General features: G+C 40.3%; 1 protein-coding gene across 5 annotated transcripts in view; it reads left to right on the forward strand.

Annotated features, from left to right (window-relative positions):
- The first annotated feature begins 607 nt into the window (after positions 1 to 607).
- LOC124601660 (metastasis-associated protein MTA3) overlaps positions 608 to 21,721 on the forward strand; it is a 211,875-nt gene continuing 190,761 nt past the window's right edge. For 2 of the 5 annotated variants that reach the window (XR_006978581.1, XM_047136264.1), the window contains exons 1-2: positions 608 to 946; positions 5,344 to 5,411. Coding sequence is in view for 4 of the 5 variants with exons in the window: in XM_047136264.1 (XP_046992220.1) it covers positions 919 to 946; positions 5,344 to 5,411 (96 nt within the window). In the remaining variant the exon portion in view is untranslated. The remainder of the gene's footprint in view (positions 947 to 5,343; positions 5,412 to 21,721) is intronic. The other 3 variants (XM_047136260.1, XM_047136263.1, XM_047136262.1) reach the window with 2 other exon arrangements.

Genomic DNA, 21,721 nt, shown 5'->3' on the forward strand with positions numbered 1-21,721 from the left:
CAAGTTCGGAATATCCTATCGAGTTCGTTAATGAAGCAATCCATAGATGGCGTTAAATCGAAGCACATGGTTCAACTGCCAGTTAAAGTATGTGCTCTGGATCTGTTTCCATGCCAACTATAAGACGCGCTGAAATTTAAATATTATTTTCAAAACCATAAAATATCTATAGAAGTCAATGAATTAGTCATCTGAACGACTTGTTACGTCTTGGAAAAGAAAAGCGTTTGGACACCGACATGTTTGCGACTGTTCTAGATTAGAAGACAACGCAGAAATTACGGATTTCTTTTGATTAGAGGACCAAGTTTCGGAACTGGAAACTATTTTATATGACCTAAGTACCAATTTCTATGCATATATTGGGTGCAACATTTAAAACTTTGGGAGTTGCATCCCTTTTTCCGAGAAGGATGTAAAAGTAGAAACACTGCACTGCTAATCACAGAATGCGCTCATAAGATATTTTATCCTCTTATTGCTCCTTTTTTGGAAGTACTATAAACAGAGACTTATATGTGTCACGACAATTTTCGATGCAGTTTGCGAAATAACCGTGTTGACAGTCCATTGCGCGCTGCGGCAGAAACGCCATCGCACGCAAATGTGAGACAAAGGACTGAAACATTAAGCTTACCTTTGTTTGTTCTTCTTCTGTCGTCTTGAACAGGGGCACTAATGAAGAAAAGTATGATCCGTTATTATTTCGCAAATAATTTGTTGACAAAAATTCCGTCGGACTGTGCAGTGTGACGTCATAGGTCGGTGGTGGAAGAGAGGTAGGAGAGGAAAATGGCGAGTTGTTGCTGTGGGTTGTCCAGTGATCCGTTGTAGTAACTGCGTGAACAGAGACATAGACAAAGTGTGTGTTAAATGTAGTTGTCGAAGATAGTGATTTGAAGTGCTGAAGACGACACCATGACAGCAAACATGTATAGAGTTGGAGGTAGGCATGTATATATATAATGTTTTAAATAGCTAGGCCGGCTACACACTAGACTGCTGGGCGCGCGCATTGATATTGTAGTGCTTTACTCGATTGTTTAAAATGCGTTTCTTGGAGTGAAAATAAACATTCGACTTTTATGTGCACGTTTCACATGTTTGTATTTAACATTATTCCATTCCATATCAGAAATCTTGCTCATTGTTAATTGTTTGGCAAACAAATTTGCACTATTTTTTCGGATGAGCACATGAATGCTTGGTGTTAGTTTGGAAGGCGTCTAAACATTAATTTGGAAAAATAATTAGGTGCATATATAATAATTGGAAAATCTGCTTAATTTGTAGCTGTTGTACTACGATTGTAGACGGCTAGAGACCACGCCATAATATTTGTTTACATGTCGGGATATGTTTGTTTTGATTTGTAATATAATGTGAAGTACTGACAACTAGTAGTGGCTTTGTTATTGGGTATACAGTTATATTAATCGGCTCGTTCCTTTTGCAAAAATGGTTTTTTATCTTTCGACCAGCTTTATTTAAGTGTTCGTCACTTCACCATGTTGTTTGTCAGTGAATGCAATGTTGGTTTCCAGTAGTGAGAGATTAATTACAGTTACATGTAGTTATCCAAAATATTAGAACATAAGCTTTCTCCCTTATGAGTTGAATATGAACAGCTTTTTTGATATATAATTTGTACAAAATTTTAGCCGACCCCTCCTATTAATATTGAACGCCACACTTTACACTGATTTACATTTGATAATTATGAAGAGCTGTAAGAAGAATGGAAATTCTCTTAGGGATGGAGAAGTAATTTGTGAGTCCCTGGTTCAGTCTATCCAGACCATTACTAGAACCACAGATTCGCTTATGTGAAGTAACCATGCTGCACAAGATCATGAATATCATTACACTTGATTTGTATTGTAAAAACAATGATATTACTTAAGTGGATCATTGTGCAAACATAACAGTTTTGAAATTATGGTGGATGTATCTTTTGCAAGGGCTCCCCAGATCACCAGTAACTGCCATTTTCGAGATGCCAGAGGCTGTTGCAGCATTATTTTGGAATCAATGGATCTCTTTTTTGTTGCATGAGAGGTTTATCATAGACAAATCCTATGATTAGAAGTAAGGTACTAGCTGTGTAAGCTGTGTAGGGCCCACTCATTTTCTTCACTTCGTCACACTTTTATCAAACCCCGATTTCCTTCTTGTACAACAGTCTATCTTCTCGAGATATAAATGAAGAACACAAACAAATTCTACATTGTAAAGAGCTCTGCAATCTATCCAGTAGTTCATAAGGATGTTTTAATTAAGATTTCCAAAGATATGGTGAAAAGTTGCTCTCAGTAACAGTGTTTGGTGTCATTTATAGTTACAGTACTAGGTTTGGTGAAATAGTAGAAGTTCATAGCATTCATATTGACTCTGGCAGAGGTCAGATGTCTCTATTAAATGAATTTAAATAAGGAGAATCATGTAATGTCAATCTGTTGTGCCAAGGAGTGGAAATCAACATGACATGAGGACTTCATGCGTTCTGTGGCAAGGAGAAAAAGAATTGTTTACTTGTTGAGAACAAAGCATGGTTACAGTAAACAGGTTCCAAATGACATAGGTTGCCATGGTTACACAGAGATAAAGAAGATTCCACATGAGAGACTAGCAGCAGCAGCAATAACAACAACTTGATATGGCATTTCAGCAGTTGACTTGTGTTTCTTACCAGATGTGAGGGCTGAACGTGCCCTTGTTACGTATATAACGTCTAGCATATCACCCACTGTTGTCTCAGTCAGGTGCAAGCTTATTAGCATTAATTTTACATCAGAACTGGAGTCCATAGCTGAAATTCACATTAAAACAAAAGAAACTATCCCATTCCAATTCTTTCTTGCTGGGATAAAACAGATTTCAGTTGCAATCAAACGGGATGCGTGGATGGTTTGTATATTTTGCTTAGGTCACTTAGATTCCAAATTAACATCTTATTTACTTGGAAGCTGAGATTTTCTTTGAAAACTTTCCAGTGGAGATAATAATGATAATTTTGATAACTAACTGTAGGACTGACCAGCAATATCAGTGTATTTACTCGTCAACTGTTTCAAGTTGTTTTGCCATGTACATAAAATTTTTGGTGCGTCAGTTTCTTTTAAATATTTTATTTAACTTGGAGCCCATTATTACTGCAATTGTTTAGTGAGGGTTCATTTTATTACTGTGGTTTCATATAGTGATCAGATAACATGTAGGCCTATTCCAGAGCACATCACACTGTTTGTATTTTAAGTTACTATTAATTTTGATAGGAGGATTTAATTTTATCTTGGAATTGGTATTGTTCCTGGTATGCACGGCCAACCTAGGATGAAGGTTTTTTAAGTATTTTTATGAAGTGAATGATAGGTTTTATCCGTTAAAGTAATTAGGGCTGTGAACAATACAAGAAAAATGAGAAATTACTACCCAACATTAATATAAAATGTTGAGTTGCAGACAGGCCGAAAGCTAAATGTGTAACGGTCTTTTTGTTGCGCCTGTCTGCAACTTAGCGCATCATGTTTACAGTGAATAGCAATCTGTCTTCTTCCTTAGATTGTTGTTATTGGGGCATGGAGTTTCCAATGTAATTATGAGCTTTAATAAACCCTTTTATCAGAGAGGAACTGTGTAAAACAGTTCCCATTAAAGGAAATAAGTGTTCATTGGAGGTATACTGTGATTAAGATGGTTACATGATGGTCCATAATGGGACCATAGTGTAATTTGTTGATACTTCTGGACAATGGGCACGTCATTACTATTTAAAGTGTTTTCTCTTACAGTATTCTTTTTGGTTCCAGAAGAGTCCAAGTAGGGAAACAAATTTGTTGCTCAACACAGAAGAGGAACAACAATGGCCCACGTTGATTTTAAAAGCTGTAGACGTGACTTAGTTTTGTCTTCTTAGATGCACATTAAAACACTTGTGGCATAATTTGCATTCATAGTGTAAGGGTAGAGACAATTTCCAGAAAAATAATTAATAACTTTTTTAGAAATTTAGTACCCCATTTGAAATTTTGATGATATTTGTCATCTTCAGAAAGTCTGTAGGAACCATTTAGTCAAACATTTTGCACTTCTGCCATTGTTGTCTTAGCTAGTCGATGTCCTCTTTCCTCTGTTAATTTCGTTATTTTAAACTTTTCTTTACTCCATTAACGTCATAAAACTATATTTTTATATTGTAACAGTGTTCAGTTAAATAGCACTGTGAGCGAATATGTCAATTCCATTTGTATCAGATTTCATAATATTAGCTCTGTAGATGTATATGTAGATTTTGATTGCTTCGTAATTTCCGTGGCTAAAATAGCGATATATGCCTGGTGCTTTTTGTAGAAAATTCCTTTTATGGGCAACAAATCTTGCTAAAGGAAGGGACTGTATAAAATTTTGTATTATGTAAATGTGTCCTGAATGTTTGGTGGTTCATTAGGTTCATATCAGTGCATGATCAGTCTCCGTGTACTCAAAAACTAATTTTATGGTTCCATGAGGTATAGTGGGTGTCTGGGTGGTAAAGTTTTAGGCTTCAGATTGTTGGCAAATGAGGGAAAAAGTGTTTCATAAAAGAATTTTGTAGCATATATGTCTTTTAATTAAAATGTCTACTACACTTGTGAAACGTTATCACACTGCTATTGTTCATGGTTTTGTCAAACTAACCCATTGGTAAGTTCATATTAAGTGTAGAAGCAACAATTTGGAGTCGATTAAGTTAACATTTTCATATCACAGCTGTTGAATGAGGAGATGGATGTTTCTGACTGCCTCTTACACTTGCCTATACTTGAATTTCAAGTAAATGGATGTCCACAAGTCAGACTTATAATCATTGGTAATGGGTGATTTGTTGGAGAGATGAAGTTCTCTCTGTGATAATTTGGAATGTAACAGGGCAGTTTTCCAATCAGCTGTTCTACAGCAATTTGGTTGTACACATTGTCATTTAGAGCAGTTAAAGTAGTCATGGCCTGTTTAGTTTGACAGTGAAAACGTAAAATGTTGTGGAAGTAGTGAAATCAATTAATTGAGTACACATAAAAGAGTGGGTAGTCAGGGAATCAAAGATTATGTGATTAGCAGCAATGAAACTTTTAAGGTTTTGTATAGCCGCTGCTCGACATACAAAGCTTAAAAATCTTTACAAGATTTTGTCTGCTGTGTGTGATCAACCCTTGACTATGCTACAGTGAACAAGTAGTGTTAAGATGTATAGATTTGTAAAATTGTTATTGTAGTGTGCATTTTCACTGCACACTAAGGCTGTGCTTTCTTTTCCTGTGTATATGTTGTGCAGGTATCATTTTAGAAATTCTTTGTCTCTTCCAGATTATGTATATTTCGAGACATCATCTACTTCGCCATATCAAATTAGGAGGATAGAGGAATTAAACAAGGTAAGTTTTGTAAATGATCACTTACTTATAATTTAGGTGTGGAAAAAATTCATGTCAATGCGCTTACGCATGCACATGTGCACACCCCCCTCATTGACACACACACACACACACACACACACACACACACACACACACGTATATGTAATCTCCAGCATATGAAGGATGTCTCATCATGTATCATCATTAAACATTGTTCATGTTTCATTGCTGTGGCACCGTTTGTATGTTGTTAGGCTAACATTTATTTGCCAATAGTGAAAGATGGGTACACCATTACGAATGTGCATTACGTTCAGCCTCCAACAAAATGTGATTGCAAACTCATGTTGTTTGGGATACCAACTGTTTTCTCACTTCACCTGTTATATTAACTGCAAATATACTTGTGGCACTTGTTCTGTTGTACAACCACCCCAGCAATGGAGGATCGGTTTTTATCCACCAGTTGTTGATAGCTAATAGCGAGTGTATAATTCCCACCCAGCGTTCTCTCATGCAATAACTTTACTAGGGTCACAAATTAAAAGCTTTGTACTAATAATCAGTGCTCTGTTTTTAGGTTTGTTATGTTCGAGAGCATAATTGGAATTACCACATATTTAACTTTTTCTTCTTGAATCTTTTCTTATTGCTTGCCTTCTTCCTCTCTGCCTGTGTCTATTTACATTACTACCCCCCATACAATCATTACATTATCTATGTGTCAGAATTTAAATCATCATCCTAATTTTCCTTCTACGTATTATTTTGGTGATGCATATACTGAGTGATGATGTATAGTTTTGTGTGGCAGTTCAGTCCTTAACTTTGTGTACCAGCTCTTTAATTTATAAATCTGCCTGGTGCTTTTGATTTTGTTTTAATTCAAATGATTTTGATGCTTGGGGACAGACAGTATTGCATTAGCTGCTGCTGAATTATTAAGCATGCTCCCTTTGTTTATAATTTAAGTTTCACTTGTGTGTTCTAAAATAACCACAAAAATGAGCTGGGGGGAGGGAGGGGGGGTTAAATTCTGAGGAATGATACAGAACAGGAAACAGGCTCCAGACACTGACAAAAGCTTCAAATTTTTGTATTAAACCATGTTATGCCTACATATATTTAGCTCTTACAGGTTAGCTGAAACTGTGCTGCTATTTCCTGTATGAAACTTTTCACTCCAAGTGCATTGGAAGAAAAGTGCCCTTGTGACAATGCTCTTATTCTTATCACTTTCAGTTACAGTGAGATCTGCAAACATAGTTGGCGTTCAAGTCAGATTTCTTGAGTAGCTTTTAAGATTGTGTCAGTTCAAGAAATGCACCATATCTCCGTTTTTCATTATCTATCTTTTTATTATTCCATATTTATGATGTCTGGTGTGGTGGTGTGTATGCTTGTGGATAAGTAGTATATGTAACAAGCGGGTGGTGTGTGTGTGTGTGTGTGTGTGTGTGTGTGTGTGTGTGTGTGTGTGTGTGTGTGTGTGTTTGTAGCTGTAAAGCTGTAATGTCTCGTGATTATGTTCCTGACAATGAGATACGTACGAAAGAAGTGAAACCTGCCAGTTACATACAGCCTCCCATCACTGATGCTCCAATGCTTAATGGTCTCTTTCAAGTGACGTTGCTCTTGGCAGTTCCTCATATTCTCATTCCGTCAGGCACAGCAAAGAACTTTGTAATCTAGTACTGCACATGTTGTACGCAGCTGTTTCTCCTCATCTTGCGAGCCTGATGTTCAACAGTTAAGTGCCACTGCACAGTCATGCATTAGCAATTTCATCTACACAAATATATGTGGTGTTTTATTGAAGAAGGAAGGAAAATCTTTAGAAAGTGGAGTACAAGGGACACTTGAGAGTTTCTCTTGATGTAAAGGAAATGCAAAACTTGCAATCTTATGTAAAAGAGATGAGAGGAATGGTGAAGCATGACCAATGATAGTTTACAGCATTTGCTACTTTCTGTTTGCTACAAGTTCTAAGGTTGTTAGGCTGCTATAAAGTTGTTAGTTCTAGTTAGATAATGAAAGATCACATGTTAAAAAAAAAATTAATAAAATTATTTAGAACATGCCAACAGGAAGAATGATAGGTCTGCATAGGGTAGTTCATCTGACAAAATACAGTTTTTTTTTAATATAATTGTCACCTGATATGCTACTTTATTGATAGAGAAATCAGTTTATTATTGTGTTTTATGCACCAGATAGTTATTGGAGAAATCAAAGATGGGTCATTATGTGATCTATAATTCAGTGACAGTGAATGTGGACAAGTAATGGTGTTATGATCCGCAGAAAAAAGAACTGGAAGAAACAAAAATGTGCTGTACAACTTTTATACAAAATGGTGCAAAAACTCTGGCTGGTAATGACATGCAGCAAAGCTAAACTCTGCTCAGTGTTATTTAGACGTTCTGTAGTCAATCCAGATCACTTCAGAGGGATGCAATGTTGGTTCCATGTACGGCAGCTGGTTCTTTCTCGCAAACTCTCAGATTTGAGCTGGTGCACCAGCTTTAATGAATTAAGTGTGCATAGGGTATTTCCCACCAACTTTCATTGCACTGCCCTTCACTCCTCCCCAACAATGAATCTCTGTGAAACTACTAAGGTACAAATATTTTTGAATGTTATTTCCTTCTGCATCAGTGGAGAGTCCAGAACGTTTGTCACCAGTGGGCACCATCTTGTGGAGAATTGGATACCTTACAGGCACCACATCGCCAGTAGTATGCATCTGGTTATACATGTGCCAACTGTAGCTCTCTCCATGTGTCATAAACTAGTTATACAGTGACTAGAGAGAATGAGGTAGGTCAGATCCTTCCCTATTCTAATGCGCCATTTCTCTGCCAAGAAGCCAATAATAGTATTATGTTGTGAGGGTGAATGAGATGTCTGGCAAGATTCTTACCAGTTTGTGACACACATGATGACTTTAAAATAAGTAAGAGGATTTGTAAATGTCAACATGTATGTATACTTATATAGAGTACTTTTGGTGGCATGCTGACCTTGTTGCTAACACCCTGATGAAAAAAACTTTGCTACCGCCATAGTGAACAGATGTTGTAAAGTTGAAAACTTGTTATTATTTTGGGGATGTACCGTCATAATTATACTATCTGCCAAAAATGTAGATATGAAACAAACATATAAGAACATATAGTGTATTTAAATAGGGGTATTATGAACAGGTCTTTCCAGAAGGTGGCGGTGTGGATTGTAGCATTGTATGGAACAGGAACTTGAAGAATAAGAACGACATGCAAGAAGAGAACAGAAGCTTTTGAAATGCACTGTTGCAGAATACGGAAGATTAAGTGGCAGATCATATAACTAATGAAGAGATACTGAGTCTGATTAGAGAGAGAATAAATTTCTGGCACAACTTGACTAATAGTCAGGATGCTGAGGCACCAAGAAGTCATCAATTTGGTAAGGGATGGAAGTGTGGAGGGTAAAAATCGTAGAGGGAGACCAAGTCTTGACTGCAATAAGCAGTTTCAAATGCATATTCTATGGTCGCACAGAGGGGTTTCCCTGTGAGAGGGATGAGAGGCACAGAAAGAAGAAACTGTCCAGTATACGTGCCCAACACTAGTGTTAAAAGTCTTGTACTGATTAGAATTATTATGTGGTTGACGTTTTAGTGAGTAAATTGGGAGGGTCCTGTGTACAACCAATTGTAGTTCTCTCTTGAGCCCCACATGGCTGCCGTGTCACCTGTTTTGTGGGTATGGAGAGCCTTGTGAAGCGTGGCTGCTTGCTGCTGGCAACACTTCCCCATGCCACTGCACCCTGTCAATTCCAAAGTAATTTTAATTGGAGGGAAGTGATAAGTATCCTCTATCTCATTGTCATTGTGGTAAGGGACCATTGTTGGTAGTTCAGGCTATAAGGTCGTCACCAGCTGATATCTTCTGCAAGCTACTATGACTTGTCTACATCTGAGGATAGTAGGTTGCAGGATTACACAAAGATGAACAGTTTTACACAGAATGGACTAGTGTGAACGGCTGCATCAGACCAGTTTTCAGACTGAAGACCACAAAAATGGGCATAACACATTAATGGTTGGAGTTACAGGGAAATTGCGCATTCCTGGGCCGACCAACACTTTCTGAATCGCCATTTCAAGTGCACATATAGACAATATGATAGTGTTGAACGTTGTGTGTTGTCTGCAGTAAACTGAACTTTCCAAAGTGTGCATGTGGACAAGTTACGGAGTTTAAGGTGACTTATTTACGTATTTTTAATTTCTTTTTATTTTTGGAGGGGATGTGTTGCAGTTTTGGCAATGTGTGCATTTGCGATATTGTGTAATTGTGCAACTGCATTCCGTAGGAGAAAGGGAGATGCATTACTGATGATATTTGCACTTAAAGATGCAGGGCAGTGAGAATTGGCCCTATGTGTATTCAACTAAATGATAGAAACTTGTTCTGCGAGTCAGTGGAGGAATGTGGAATTTCATTTCTAGTCTTCGCACAATATGGGGACACTGCTACCTGTTTGAAGATGTTTCTTCACTGTGGCTTTTGTACACAAGTAATATTTGGTTCATGGAGACTATGGAACCTGAAAGTATACCTGTTCAGTGTGTTACTATAACTATAATCCAATAGAATACTGCCCATTCCAGGTTTCAATAAATTTTTCAGACTTTTTGTCTGAATTGTAAGTGCTTCCTTCTTGGTCTGTCCTTGGTGAAATTTTTACTTTGACAAAACGCAGAGAATGGCTCACTTCAGAGACACATTTTCTCAGTGGATAGTTTTATTTGTTGATTCTGTCATTTTTTGCGGACAAAATTTAATTCATTACTGATCATTCCTTCACTATGTTGTGATCTGCACAAGTCTTAACATAGTTAAGGATATCATTGATAAAGAGAAAGTCCCGCAGTGGGCAAGTAATTCAGGTGTACATATGATTAGTGTGTTTGCTTATTCTAAGTTGATGACATTGTAGATATATTTATTCGTGTTACTGTTAGCAAGAAATTGTTCAGATAGTAGAATTATTGAAACCCAGTTCAAAAGTGAAATAGTTGTAACTGACGGCTGCATTACCGGATTTTGACGTTTTAGGCATAAATTGTTGGGCTATGTATACAGAAGAATGCTGAAGATAAGGTGGGTAGATCACGTAACTAATGAGGAGGTATTGAATAGGATTGGGGAGAAGAGAAGTTTGTGGCACAACTTGACTAGAAGAAGGGATCGGTTGGTAGGACATGTTTTGAGGCATCAAGGGATCACAAATTTAGCATTGGAGGGCAGCGTGGAGGGTAAAAATCATAGAGGGAGACCAAGAGATGAATACACTAAGCAGATTCAGAAGGATGTAGGTTGCAGTAGGTACTGGGAGATGAAGAAGCTTGCACAGGATATAGTAGCATGGAGAGCTGCATCAAACCAGTCTCAGGACTGAAGACCACAACAACAACAACATGTACCAGTAGTCTTTTCCATTTGGATAAAACAATATTTAGATAGATTTTAAGTTTTTCCGTATCGCCCTTCGTTACATTGTGGGAACTGCTACAGAAGTTTGATTTACAGTCCAGAAATTGAAGGATCAAATGTGGCTAAATTTTAAGAACAATTTAGTGCAGTTTAATTGTATATGAAATGTGTTTGACTTCTAAAAGTGTAGTGCACAAGTAGTTTCATCAAGAAGTAATGTTAGAGTTTGATACAATACTTCCTAATTCCGGAAATCAGTGTTATTAATCTGACAATTTAATTCATGCTTCCAAGATCATAAACAGTGCAGAATTGAATTCTTGTTCAGGAAATGCTCGGCTGTATCTAGTCCACAGATACAATGTCAGAATGTCTTGTGTTTCATCTCGTATGTTATTATCCACTATGGATGATGAAGAGAAACGCTAATTTTAATTGGCATTCATTTGGGTATGAATCTGCAACCAGTCCCTGTTTTGGACATTTTGATACCGTTTATTTTCTGTACCTTAGCTGGACAAAGTTCAGTTAGACGCTATCGCTGTGCTGGCGGAAATAGCGGAAATTTAGTTATTGGTTACAAAACTTCCATGAAACAAAAAGGTTGTTAGATTTTGGGCACTTACAGTGCTCTGTCTTGCGGTATGTGTGGCTGCCATAAGGTATCCATAAAAAATCAGGAGTATGAAGCCATTTTATTCATAGGCATATGATTCTTTAAAAAACTGGGGATTTACGAATATCAAAATTTAGTCTTTTGCACTATAATAAAGTTTTATTTGGATCACATGCATTTCACTTTACTTAAAATATTTTCAGTGGTCAGTTTTTACTTGTGCATAATTTCCATACATACATAGTGTATTAGAGGTAAATGTAGATGTATTCAAACATGCAAATGAGAAAATATTTGATGTCAGTGTAGTGCGGTGTACTAAAAATCGAATGCCAGTGTGTACAAAAGTAAGTGGAAATAAGTAAAAGGCTAAAGAGTAACCACTGAAGCTACTTTGAATAAAATGAAATGCCTGTGATCCAAATAAGACTTTATTGCAGTGCAAAAGGCATTCCTATGTTACTTTTTTATTTAGTTTTGAGTGGTTTTACGTATTTATTTTTTTCCCGTCATCCACTTGCTGTTTGTCCTGTGCTCCTCACACGAAGCTGTCTCAGATTTTGTAGCAGATTGCGATAAAATTGTGGGAAATGCCGGCAGTCATTTCTTTTTGGTTTGAAAGCCAAACTCCATTAACAAGAATATTATGAGAAGGATAGATTGCTACTCACCACAAAGAGAAGGTACTGAGTTGCAGGTTGGGACAATCAGAATACTACTAAATATTTAATCTTTTGGCCAAAAGGCCATCTTTGGAAGTAGGAAGCACATAGCCAATTGCTCAAAGAGGGGGGGGGGGGGGGGAGCAACAAACACAAACACACACAAACACACACACACGCACACACACGCACACACACACACACACACACACACACACACACACACACACACACACACACACACACACAGCCACTGTCCACTGTCTCCAGCTGCTGTGGGCAGACTGTAGGCTGCAATTCAATTGGGTCTGACATGAGCATGCATCGAAGATGGGTGATGGGAGCAAGGAGGCGGCATGAGGCGGAGGGATAGCAGGGATATGGTGTGAATAGCATAATGCTGCTGGTACAGAGTTGGGTCACTGTGCTTGGGCGGAGGGGGCAATAGAGCATAAAAGAGAGGGGGGAGAAATAGAGAAGGGGACAGGGCATGTTGGCGGAATGGAAGGTGTATGTAGTGCTGGAGTAGGAAGAGGGAAAGAGTGTTAAGTAGGTGGAGGACTGAGACTAACGAAGGTTGGTACCAGGAGGATTATGGGAACGAAGGATATGTTGTAGGGAGAGTTCCCACCTGCACGATTCAGAAGAGCTGGTGTTTGTAGGAAGGATGCAGACAGTGGAGCATGTGAAACAATCACTGAAGTGAAGCCCACGATGTTGGGCACCAGCAGGTGTTCCAGCTGTCCCGTGGTCACAGTTTGACAGTGGCCATTCATGTGGGCAGATGACTTGTTGTTAGTTGTCATGCCTATGTAGAAAGCAGCACACTGGTTGCTGCTTTGTTTGTAGATCACATGGCTGATTTCACAAGTAACCCTGCCTCTGATAGTATTGAAGATGCCTGTGACAGGGCTGGAGGATGTGGTAGCGAGAGGATGTCTGTGACAGGTCTTGCATCTATGTCTTTTGAAGGTATATGGGCTATGAGACAAGGGGTTGCGAGAAGGGGTAGCATAGGGACGGACAAAGATATTGCCTAGGTTCAGTGCGTGGCAGAATACTGCAGTGAGAGGGTTGGGGAGGATAGTGGGTAAGATATTCCTCGTGTGAGTGGACAAATGAGAGGTAGTCAAACCCCTGGCAGATACTGTGATTGAGTTGTTCCAGTCCTGGATGGAGTGATATTGAGTCATGAGGAGTGTGCTCCATTGTGGACTGATGGTCTGATGGTGGGTATATTAGAGGTGGTAGGCAACTGGATAGACAAGATAAGGGAAATCTGTCCCTTGGTGTATTAGGAAAGGAACTGCTTGTCACTACAGATGCGTTGATCTCAGGTGACTAGTGTGTATAGAAGGGTCTTCTTGGTATGGAATAGATGGCAGCTGTCGAAGTCTAGAGGTATTGTTAGTGGTTGGTGGTTGTTGGATTTGATGTGGCCAGAGGTACTGATGTAGGCATTCTTGAAGTGGAGATCAGCATTGAGGAATGTGGCTTGTTGGGTTGAAGAGGACTAGATGAAGCGACTGGGGAGGAAAATATTGAGGTTCTGGAGGAATGTTGATAAGGTGTCAATACCCTTGGTCCAGATCACAAAGATCTGATGAATCTAAACCAGGTGAGGGGTTGGAATTGTGGGTGGCTAGGAAGGATTCCTCTAGATGGCTGATGAATAGTTGGCATAGGATAGCGCCACATGGGTGTCCATTGCAGTACCATGGATGATCCCTTCACAGGAGAAGTAATTGTGGATCAGTATATAGTTGATCATGGTGATGAGGAAGGGTGGCTTGGAGTCAGGAAAGGTAATGTTCAACAGTGCCAAGGGCATGGGCATTGGGGATGTTAAAGTAGACAGTGGAGGCATCAACAGTGACAAGCAGGGTACCAGGTAGTAGAGGACTAAGAACTATGAAGGGTCAGTGAAGCAGATGGTTGGTGTCTATTATGTAGGAGGATAGGGTAGGTATAGTATGCTGAAAGTGTTGGTCCACAGCAGCAGACATTCTCTCTTTGGGATAATAGTAACCAGCCTAATGGGCATCCTGGGTGGTTCGGTTTATGGACATTAGGGAGCGTATAGAAGGTGTGAGTGTGGGGAGTGGTGGTGGTGGTGGTGGTGGTGGGGAGAGAGAGAGAGAGAGAGAGAGAGAGAGAGAGAGAGAGACCCAGGGATTCCACAACTCTTTTGTGGAGACGTGAATGGCGAGCACGGGATCCCAAGCCCAAGTGTGTGCAGCTCTCTGTCCTCTCTTGGCAGCATATCTTCCCTTTCCACGTCCCTCCCTGTCCCCAATTCTCCTCCCCCCCTCCCTTCCATCTCTCTTTGGGAGTATGCTTTGCAGCTACATCCGGAGACGGATGCTTGTGAATGAATGAAGTGGTTTCTCTTCCTTTCTCTCAACAATGTAAAGTATCTGTCCTTACTTTGTCCTTATTCTTCACTTTACCTTCTTCTCCCCTTGGTATTTGAGAATTCTCTTCTTTCCTTTTCTTTGTTCCTCCCTTTTTCTTTCTTTCCTCCCTGTGCATGTCTGAAGGCCAACCCATACTTTCCCACTACAACTTCAGCCCACAAGAGAAGGCTAGAGGAGTCTCGGCCACAGAAAATCCTTCCATCAGTGCCAAAGTTCCTAGTTGTTCCGTGGTTGGACAAAGGTCAAGACTTCTCAACAGTCAACCCTTTCATTATTCAGAAACGTGTCAACGCAATTACAGGTTGTGTAAAGTCTTGTTCCTGCTTATGAAACGGCACCTAGTTAGAAACAGTGCCGTCCAGGCACAAAAATTGCTTCGAATTACACTGCTACACACTTTCCCTCATCGGGCGGAAACCCACTGTACTTTAAACTCATCACATGGGTTTGCTTATACAAGATCACTTGACAAATTATCAAATGAGGACATTCAAAATTACCTATCTGATCAGGAAGTAACGGCCGTACTTCGAGTAATGAAAAGGGTTGAAAAGGAATTGGTACCGACCCACACTCTCTTCTAGACGTTTGACACAGTTCAACTTTCATCAAACATTAAAATGGGATATGAGATAATTTCAGTTCGCCCTTACACCCCCAACCCTATGCGTTGCTATCAGTGTCAGGTTTAATCATACTAGCCAGTTGTGTTCCAATATGGCCAAATGCGTTACCTGTGGCAGGGATGTCCATGAGGGTGATCGCCCACCCCCAACTCCTCGTTGCATCAAATGTATGGGCAACCACGCTGCTTCCTCCAGAGATTACCCTATATTTAAAGATGAATGAATTATTCAGAAAATTTGTTCGTAAGTTATTCGCCAGTAGAAAGCCCACTGCGCTCCCAGTGGGTAAATATAGCACTGTCCTAACCTCTCCTCGACCTACTAAGGCGGTAGCCATGCAGACTTGCGATCTCACCTTTAGCACTACGGTCATCAGACTAGCCAGCCCAAAGATCGCCTGTTCAGCCTCTCCACTATCACCTGCTCACTCTAAGGCTCAACCTTCACCGACTCGTGCTAAATCACAGGCCACAATATCGGACTCCTGGACTTCCGAAAAGAGCCTACTCGTGAAGATTTTTTAGCTGCCCCCGAACAACCTGTGGATCAGGATCTTGCAACTCTGGCTGATTGCCATTCCACGCTGTCGGCCACCAGCTCTCAGCGGTTGCTGAGTTGATGGCAGCTGTGGTGAGATTTTTCCGTTTTTCGTCCACCTTATGTCAGTTATCCAATGGAATGTCTGCAGAATTTGCTCCAATTGGGATGAACTGTTGATCCTCTTATGATCCTTCTCTCTGATTACTTGCTGCCTTCTGGAAACAAAGCTACGTCCCAATGATTGCTTTGTCTTCTCTCACTTCCAGTCAGTCCGGTTGGATCTCCCCGCTGTTGCTGGCATTTTGGCACATGGGGGACTTGTGAGTCTTCTCCATGGTACCATCCATTATCACCCAATCCACTTAACCAGTTCCTCCCAAGCTGTCGCTGTACATCTTTCCCATCCTGAATTCACCTTCTCTCTTTGTACCATATACATTCCATCGTCCACACCAATGGCAAGAGCGATCTCCTTCATCTCCTTGGTCAGCTCCCATCCCCTATTTTCTTGTTGGGGACTTCAATGCCCACTACCCGCTTTGGAGATCTCCGCGTCCTTGACCTCTTGCACCAAGCAGATCTTGATTGCCTGAACACTGGGGAACCCAAATTTTTGTCTGCCTCCACATCAACCTACTCTCATTTGGACCTTTCGGTCAGCACTGTTTGGGTAACGTGATGATTTGAATGGTTCGCTCTTGCTGATACACACTCGAGTGACCATTTTCCATGTGTCCTTCGATTACAGCCACAGCTGCCATCTATGTGCCCAAGATACTGGAAGTTTTCTCAAGCCAATTGAACACTTTTCTCCTCTCTAGCAACATTTGATGACCGCCAATTTCCTAGCATTCACGATCAGGTCACTCGTGTTACGGAAGTTATTCTTACAGCCACAGAACATTCAATATCTCGTACCTCTGCTTTGCCCCGGCGTCCTCCAGTTCCTTCGTGGAACAACGCCTGCCGTGATGCAGTATGCTAACAGAGACACACTCTTCGCATTTTCCACCATCATCCTACGGTGGCCAACTGTTTCCGCTATAGGCAGTTACGTGCGCGTTGCCGTCTCATCGTATGCGATAACAAGAAGGCAAGCTGGGATTTCTTTACCAGCTCCTTTAATACCTTCACTCCCTCTTCAGTTGTTTAGAGTTTAATCTGACGGATATCTGGCACGTCCAGTTTTTCCCTGACCTCTGGGCTAACTATTGCGCAGGATACCTTAGTGGATGCAGTTGCAATCTCTAACTCATTTTGTCGACACCTTGCTGAGATTTTGAGCTCTTCTAATTACTCACCAGCCTTACTCGTGAAGAAACAGGTGGCAGAAGAGCTACCTCTTGCTTTTTCCTCTCAAAACCGTGAAAGCTATAATGCTGTTTTTTCTGTGGGGAACTTAGACATGCACTCTCCTCCTCTCACTCTTCTGCTCCGGGACCGGATGGTATCCATGTCCAAACGATGCAGTATCTTTCATATCCTAGTCTGTGCTACCTCCTTCATCTTTATAATCGACTTTGGTTTGACAGTACCTTTCCCAGAAGATGGTGGGAAGCTATCGTCATTCCTGTTGTGAAACCTGGAAAGGACAAACATCTCCCCTCCAGCTGTCGCCCAATCTCTCTCATGGCTAGTGTTTGTAAGGTTTTGGAGCGTATGGTAAATTGCCAATTAGGCTGGTTGCTGGAGTCCTGACACCTTTTAGCAACTGCCCAATGCAGTTTCTGAAAGCATCGTTCCGCAGTTGACTATCTTGTTGCTCTCTCCACTTATATCATGAACAATTTTCTGAGGAAATGCCACACAGTAGCCACATTTTTTGATCTGGAGAGAGCATACAATACCTGTTGGAAGACAGGCATCCTCTGCACACTGTTCTCTTGGGGCTTTAGAGGTTGGCTACCCCTTTTCATCAGTCAGTTTATGACAGAGCGCACATTTAAGGTGCGATTGAACACTACTCTATCCGATACTTTTTTACCAAGAAAACGGAGTGCTCCAGGGCTCCATGCTAAGTGTTATACTGTTTTCCATTGCCATAAATTCAATTATGGATTGTCTCCTTCACAATGTCTCGGGCTCCCTCTTTGTCAACAATTTTGCAGTCTACTACAGCACTCAATGGACCAGGCTTCTTGAACGACATCTTCAAGGATGTCTCGATCACCTCCACTCGTGGAACATCAAAACTGGCTTCAGATTTTCTCCCAGTAAGACCATCTGTGTAAATTTTTGGCATCATACGGAGTTTTATTGGCCTTCCCTACATCTAGGCCCTGTTGAACTTCTGTTTGCAAACATCGAAATCTGAGGTGGGTACCGTGGTTGCTAATAATCTACCAAAAGTGCATCTGGCACAACATTTCAACACAATGTCTGATGATGTTTAATTGTTTTCTGCAAGACAAATTAGTCCATTTGTGTCAGTTCATGAAATGTGGATTTGTCATTACAATATTCAGAACTGTTAACAAAGGCTGATGAAACTGCACCGAAGAAGGTTAAGACAATTTTGTTGGCTAGACATATGAAGGCAACTGTTTTGGGACTTCCAAGGAATAACCTTATACACTACTTGGAAAAAGGCAGAATAATAACAGGCCTGTATTTTGCTTCATTGTTGAGGCATGTGAAAGTTGCATTGGCTGAAAAAAGACCAAGGTTGGCACACCAAAGAAAGTATCTTTTGCTAGGATAATGCACCATCCCACACATCACCAATAAGCGCATTAATCGGGCTTTGAATTGGTGCTTCAGCCACCCCATTTACCAGACATTGCCCCAAATGGCTATTTTTTATTCCCTAAATTGAAATTTTGGCTTGTTGGGAAGAAATTTTCATCAAAAGAGGAAGTGATAGTTGCAGTCAATGAGTATTTTGCAGAGCTTGACAGAACTTATTTTTCTGATGGGATGAAAAAGCAGGAGGGTTGCTGGACCAAGTGTGTATCCTTCAAAGGAGACTATGCCGAGAAGTAACGTGAGTTGTTACGCGAGTTGTTTAAGAAACAAACATTTTTTTCTTGCCTTTTTACCAGTCTTATCAAACCACCCTTGTACTTCTGTGGGACTGAGGCTTCGGAGGACAGGTTCATGACTGCGTTCCAGGTCTGATTAGGTTATGGATTCTGAGATGTAAATGCATTAGGTGTGAAAGGCAAGGTTTGTTGGCTTTGTAAGGATGCATATGGGAGGTTTGGAGGTTCTTGTATAGGTGGTGGATAGGACATTTAAGCTTTTGGCTGAAAGGCCTTCTTCAGAAATAGAACCACCCTTCCCACAAGCACAACTTACACACATATGGCCACTATCTCCCGCCGCTGGATCCCCACCTGTGGGCTGCCACTATGTCTGGCAATCTGAGATGGGTGGTGGCGGGAATGACATGGCATGGGGTGGGGAGGGGAAGGGATAGAAGGTTAGGAGTGAGGGAAGTTGTTAATGCTGCAACTAAACTCAAAATTTTGCCTGTCTGGAAATCATATAAAGACAACATAATATAAATAATTCTAACATTTGGATTAAAAGTATGTGACATAGGTAATTGAAAAATTAAGGCAAATGTTTAAAAGTTTCACATTTGTGCGAGTGGTTATCGAGTCTCATCGAATGGACAGATAAAATGTCTAGTGTGTGCATACTGTATATAACATACCATTAAAAAGTAGCACCCTTTGTGGTCTGTATAAAGGCACCCACAAGGATTTGTGTGACCATTGTTTATTTTCTGGTAAAGACGATCCACAACTATAGTAAAGAACCCTGGTTGTATTGGACATGATAGCAGATACTGTGTTATGCAATCGTTTGTTTATTTGCTGTCAAATGCCCGTAGAAGGGAATGATTTGGTGTAGTACTGCGTCAAAGATACAATAAGAAAAAGGAGCGTAAGTGTGGATTGGGCAAGTGTGGGTAAGAAGTTGATCTTGTCTATTGCAAAGGAACCGTGTCAGCTTTTACTGTGACTAATTTAGGGCAGTCATGGAAAATTTAAATTCGGGATGGCTGTAAGGGGATTTGCAGTTTGCTTCTCCCAAATGCAAGTATGGTGCTGTAACAACTAAACCATTTGAACCATTCAGCATTATAATGCCTGCAGTTTGTTGCTGTGTCATCTGGGTATCATTAATAACTGTCAGCACTGAGTGAGTCATGTACTTTATCTCCTTACCCCGTGGTATCAAATCTGTTGTTGTCCAATACTAGTCAGGTAAAGCTATGTCGCTGTATGCTACCAGACTTGTTGATGATAGTCAACACCAATAATATTGACTAGGAATGTGTAGTGCAAAATGATGTGACTTCATGAGAAAATGCCTTAGCCTATCCGTCACTGGGGCATGAGAACTACTGTTTGCCCCCAGGGACCAGTTAAAAGTTTCATGTTACATACTGTTAACGAAGGTTTGAGCATATGGAATATGTTCTCAGATACGTGAACGGCTTGAAGATGTTTCAAGTGATAGAACTCGGAATGCTGTCCTGGATAACATGTGTTGTTATGAGACAAAAGTTATGTGGGGAATGCCCCAGGGAAGAGTGATACGGTCACTTTTAATCTATATACACATAAAGGATCTGACAGATAGGGTCCACGGCAATCTGCTGCTATTTGCTGATAAAAATGTATCATACAGCGAAGTGTTGTCTTAGAGTGGGTGTAGAAGGATACAGATTGATGTGAATAGAATTTTCGTTTGGTGTGATGAATGACGACTTGCTATTAAACGTGGGATAACGTAAGTTAATGTTGATGAATAGGAAAAGCGATCCTGTAATATTCGAATACAGTACTAGTGGTGTCCTGCTTTAGACGTTCATATCAATTAAATATCTAGGCATAATATAGCAAAGTGACATGAAATTGAACAAGCATGTAAGGTCAGTTGTAGGGAAGATGAATGGTTGAGATGGTTTATTGGGAGAATATTAGGAAAGTGTTTCTCATCTATAAAGGAGATCGTGTACAAAACCCTTCTATGCCCATTCTTGAGTATTGCTCATATGTTTGGAATCCCTGTGAGGTCAGATTAAAAGAAGACATTGAAGTCGTTCGAATCTAACTGCTTGAGTGATACATGTAGGTTTGATCAACACTCAGTTTTATGGAAAAGCTCAGTGAACTCAACGTTAATCCTTTTCGCAAAATACGATTGAGAAAGTTTATAGAACCGGCATTTGTGACAAAAAACAGAATGCTCCTACTACTGCCAACATAAAACTTGTGTGATGACCACAAAGACAAGATAGGAGAATCAGGGCTCGTATGAAATTGTATAGACAGTCCTTTTTCCATGGCTGCATTTATGAGTGGAAGTGGGAAGGTAATGACTGTATAGCAACCGTACAAGGGACATTCTACCATTGTGTCATAGGTGTTCAGAAGTCTGTCACTCAGCCTTTGGCACCATTCTGGAGCTGGCACCTGATTGCACTGGGGATTGGAACAGTTGTATGTAGTGATATTTATCTGGAGAGACATTTCTGCGGAGCCGGGGGTGCCTGTTGGGTTAATCCGCTTATTGCAAGTGGCATATAGGCACACTAAGACTTTGTTTGCTATCTAGCAGTGTACCACAGCTTGCTGTTGTCTTATGACACGAGTTACTAGAAATTAGTTTTAATTTATGTTCGGTGTTTGAAAAAACAAGGAATTAGTTTTAATATATGTTGAAAAGTTGAAAAAAGTGTGACCAATCACTTTTTTATGATAATTTATTTTGCCTTTACCAGTTCATTAACATCTACATCATACTTCGCAAGCCACCTAAAGGTGTGTGTTGGAGGGTACTTAAGGTACCACTATCTGATCCCTCCAACCCTGTTCCATTTGCGAATAGTGTATGGGAAGAATGGTTGTCAGTAATCCTCTGTATTGACTATAATTTCTCAAATTTTCTCCTCATGGTCGATATGTGAGATGTTTGTGTTGGGAAGTAATAAGTTGTCTGACTCCTCCTGAAAAGTGCTGTCCCGAAAT

Source organism: Schistocerca americana, chromosome 1 (assembly GCF_021461395.2).
Source record: "Schistocerca americana isolate TAMUIC-IGC-003095 chromosome 1, iqSchAmer2.1, whole genome shotgun sequence".
In the NCBI taxonomy this organism is placed as follows: domain Eukaryota; kingdom Metazoa; phylum Arthropoda; class Insecta; order Orthoptera; family Acrididae; genus Schistocerca; species Schistocerca americana.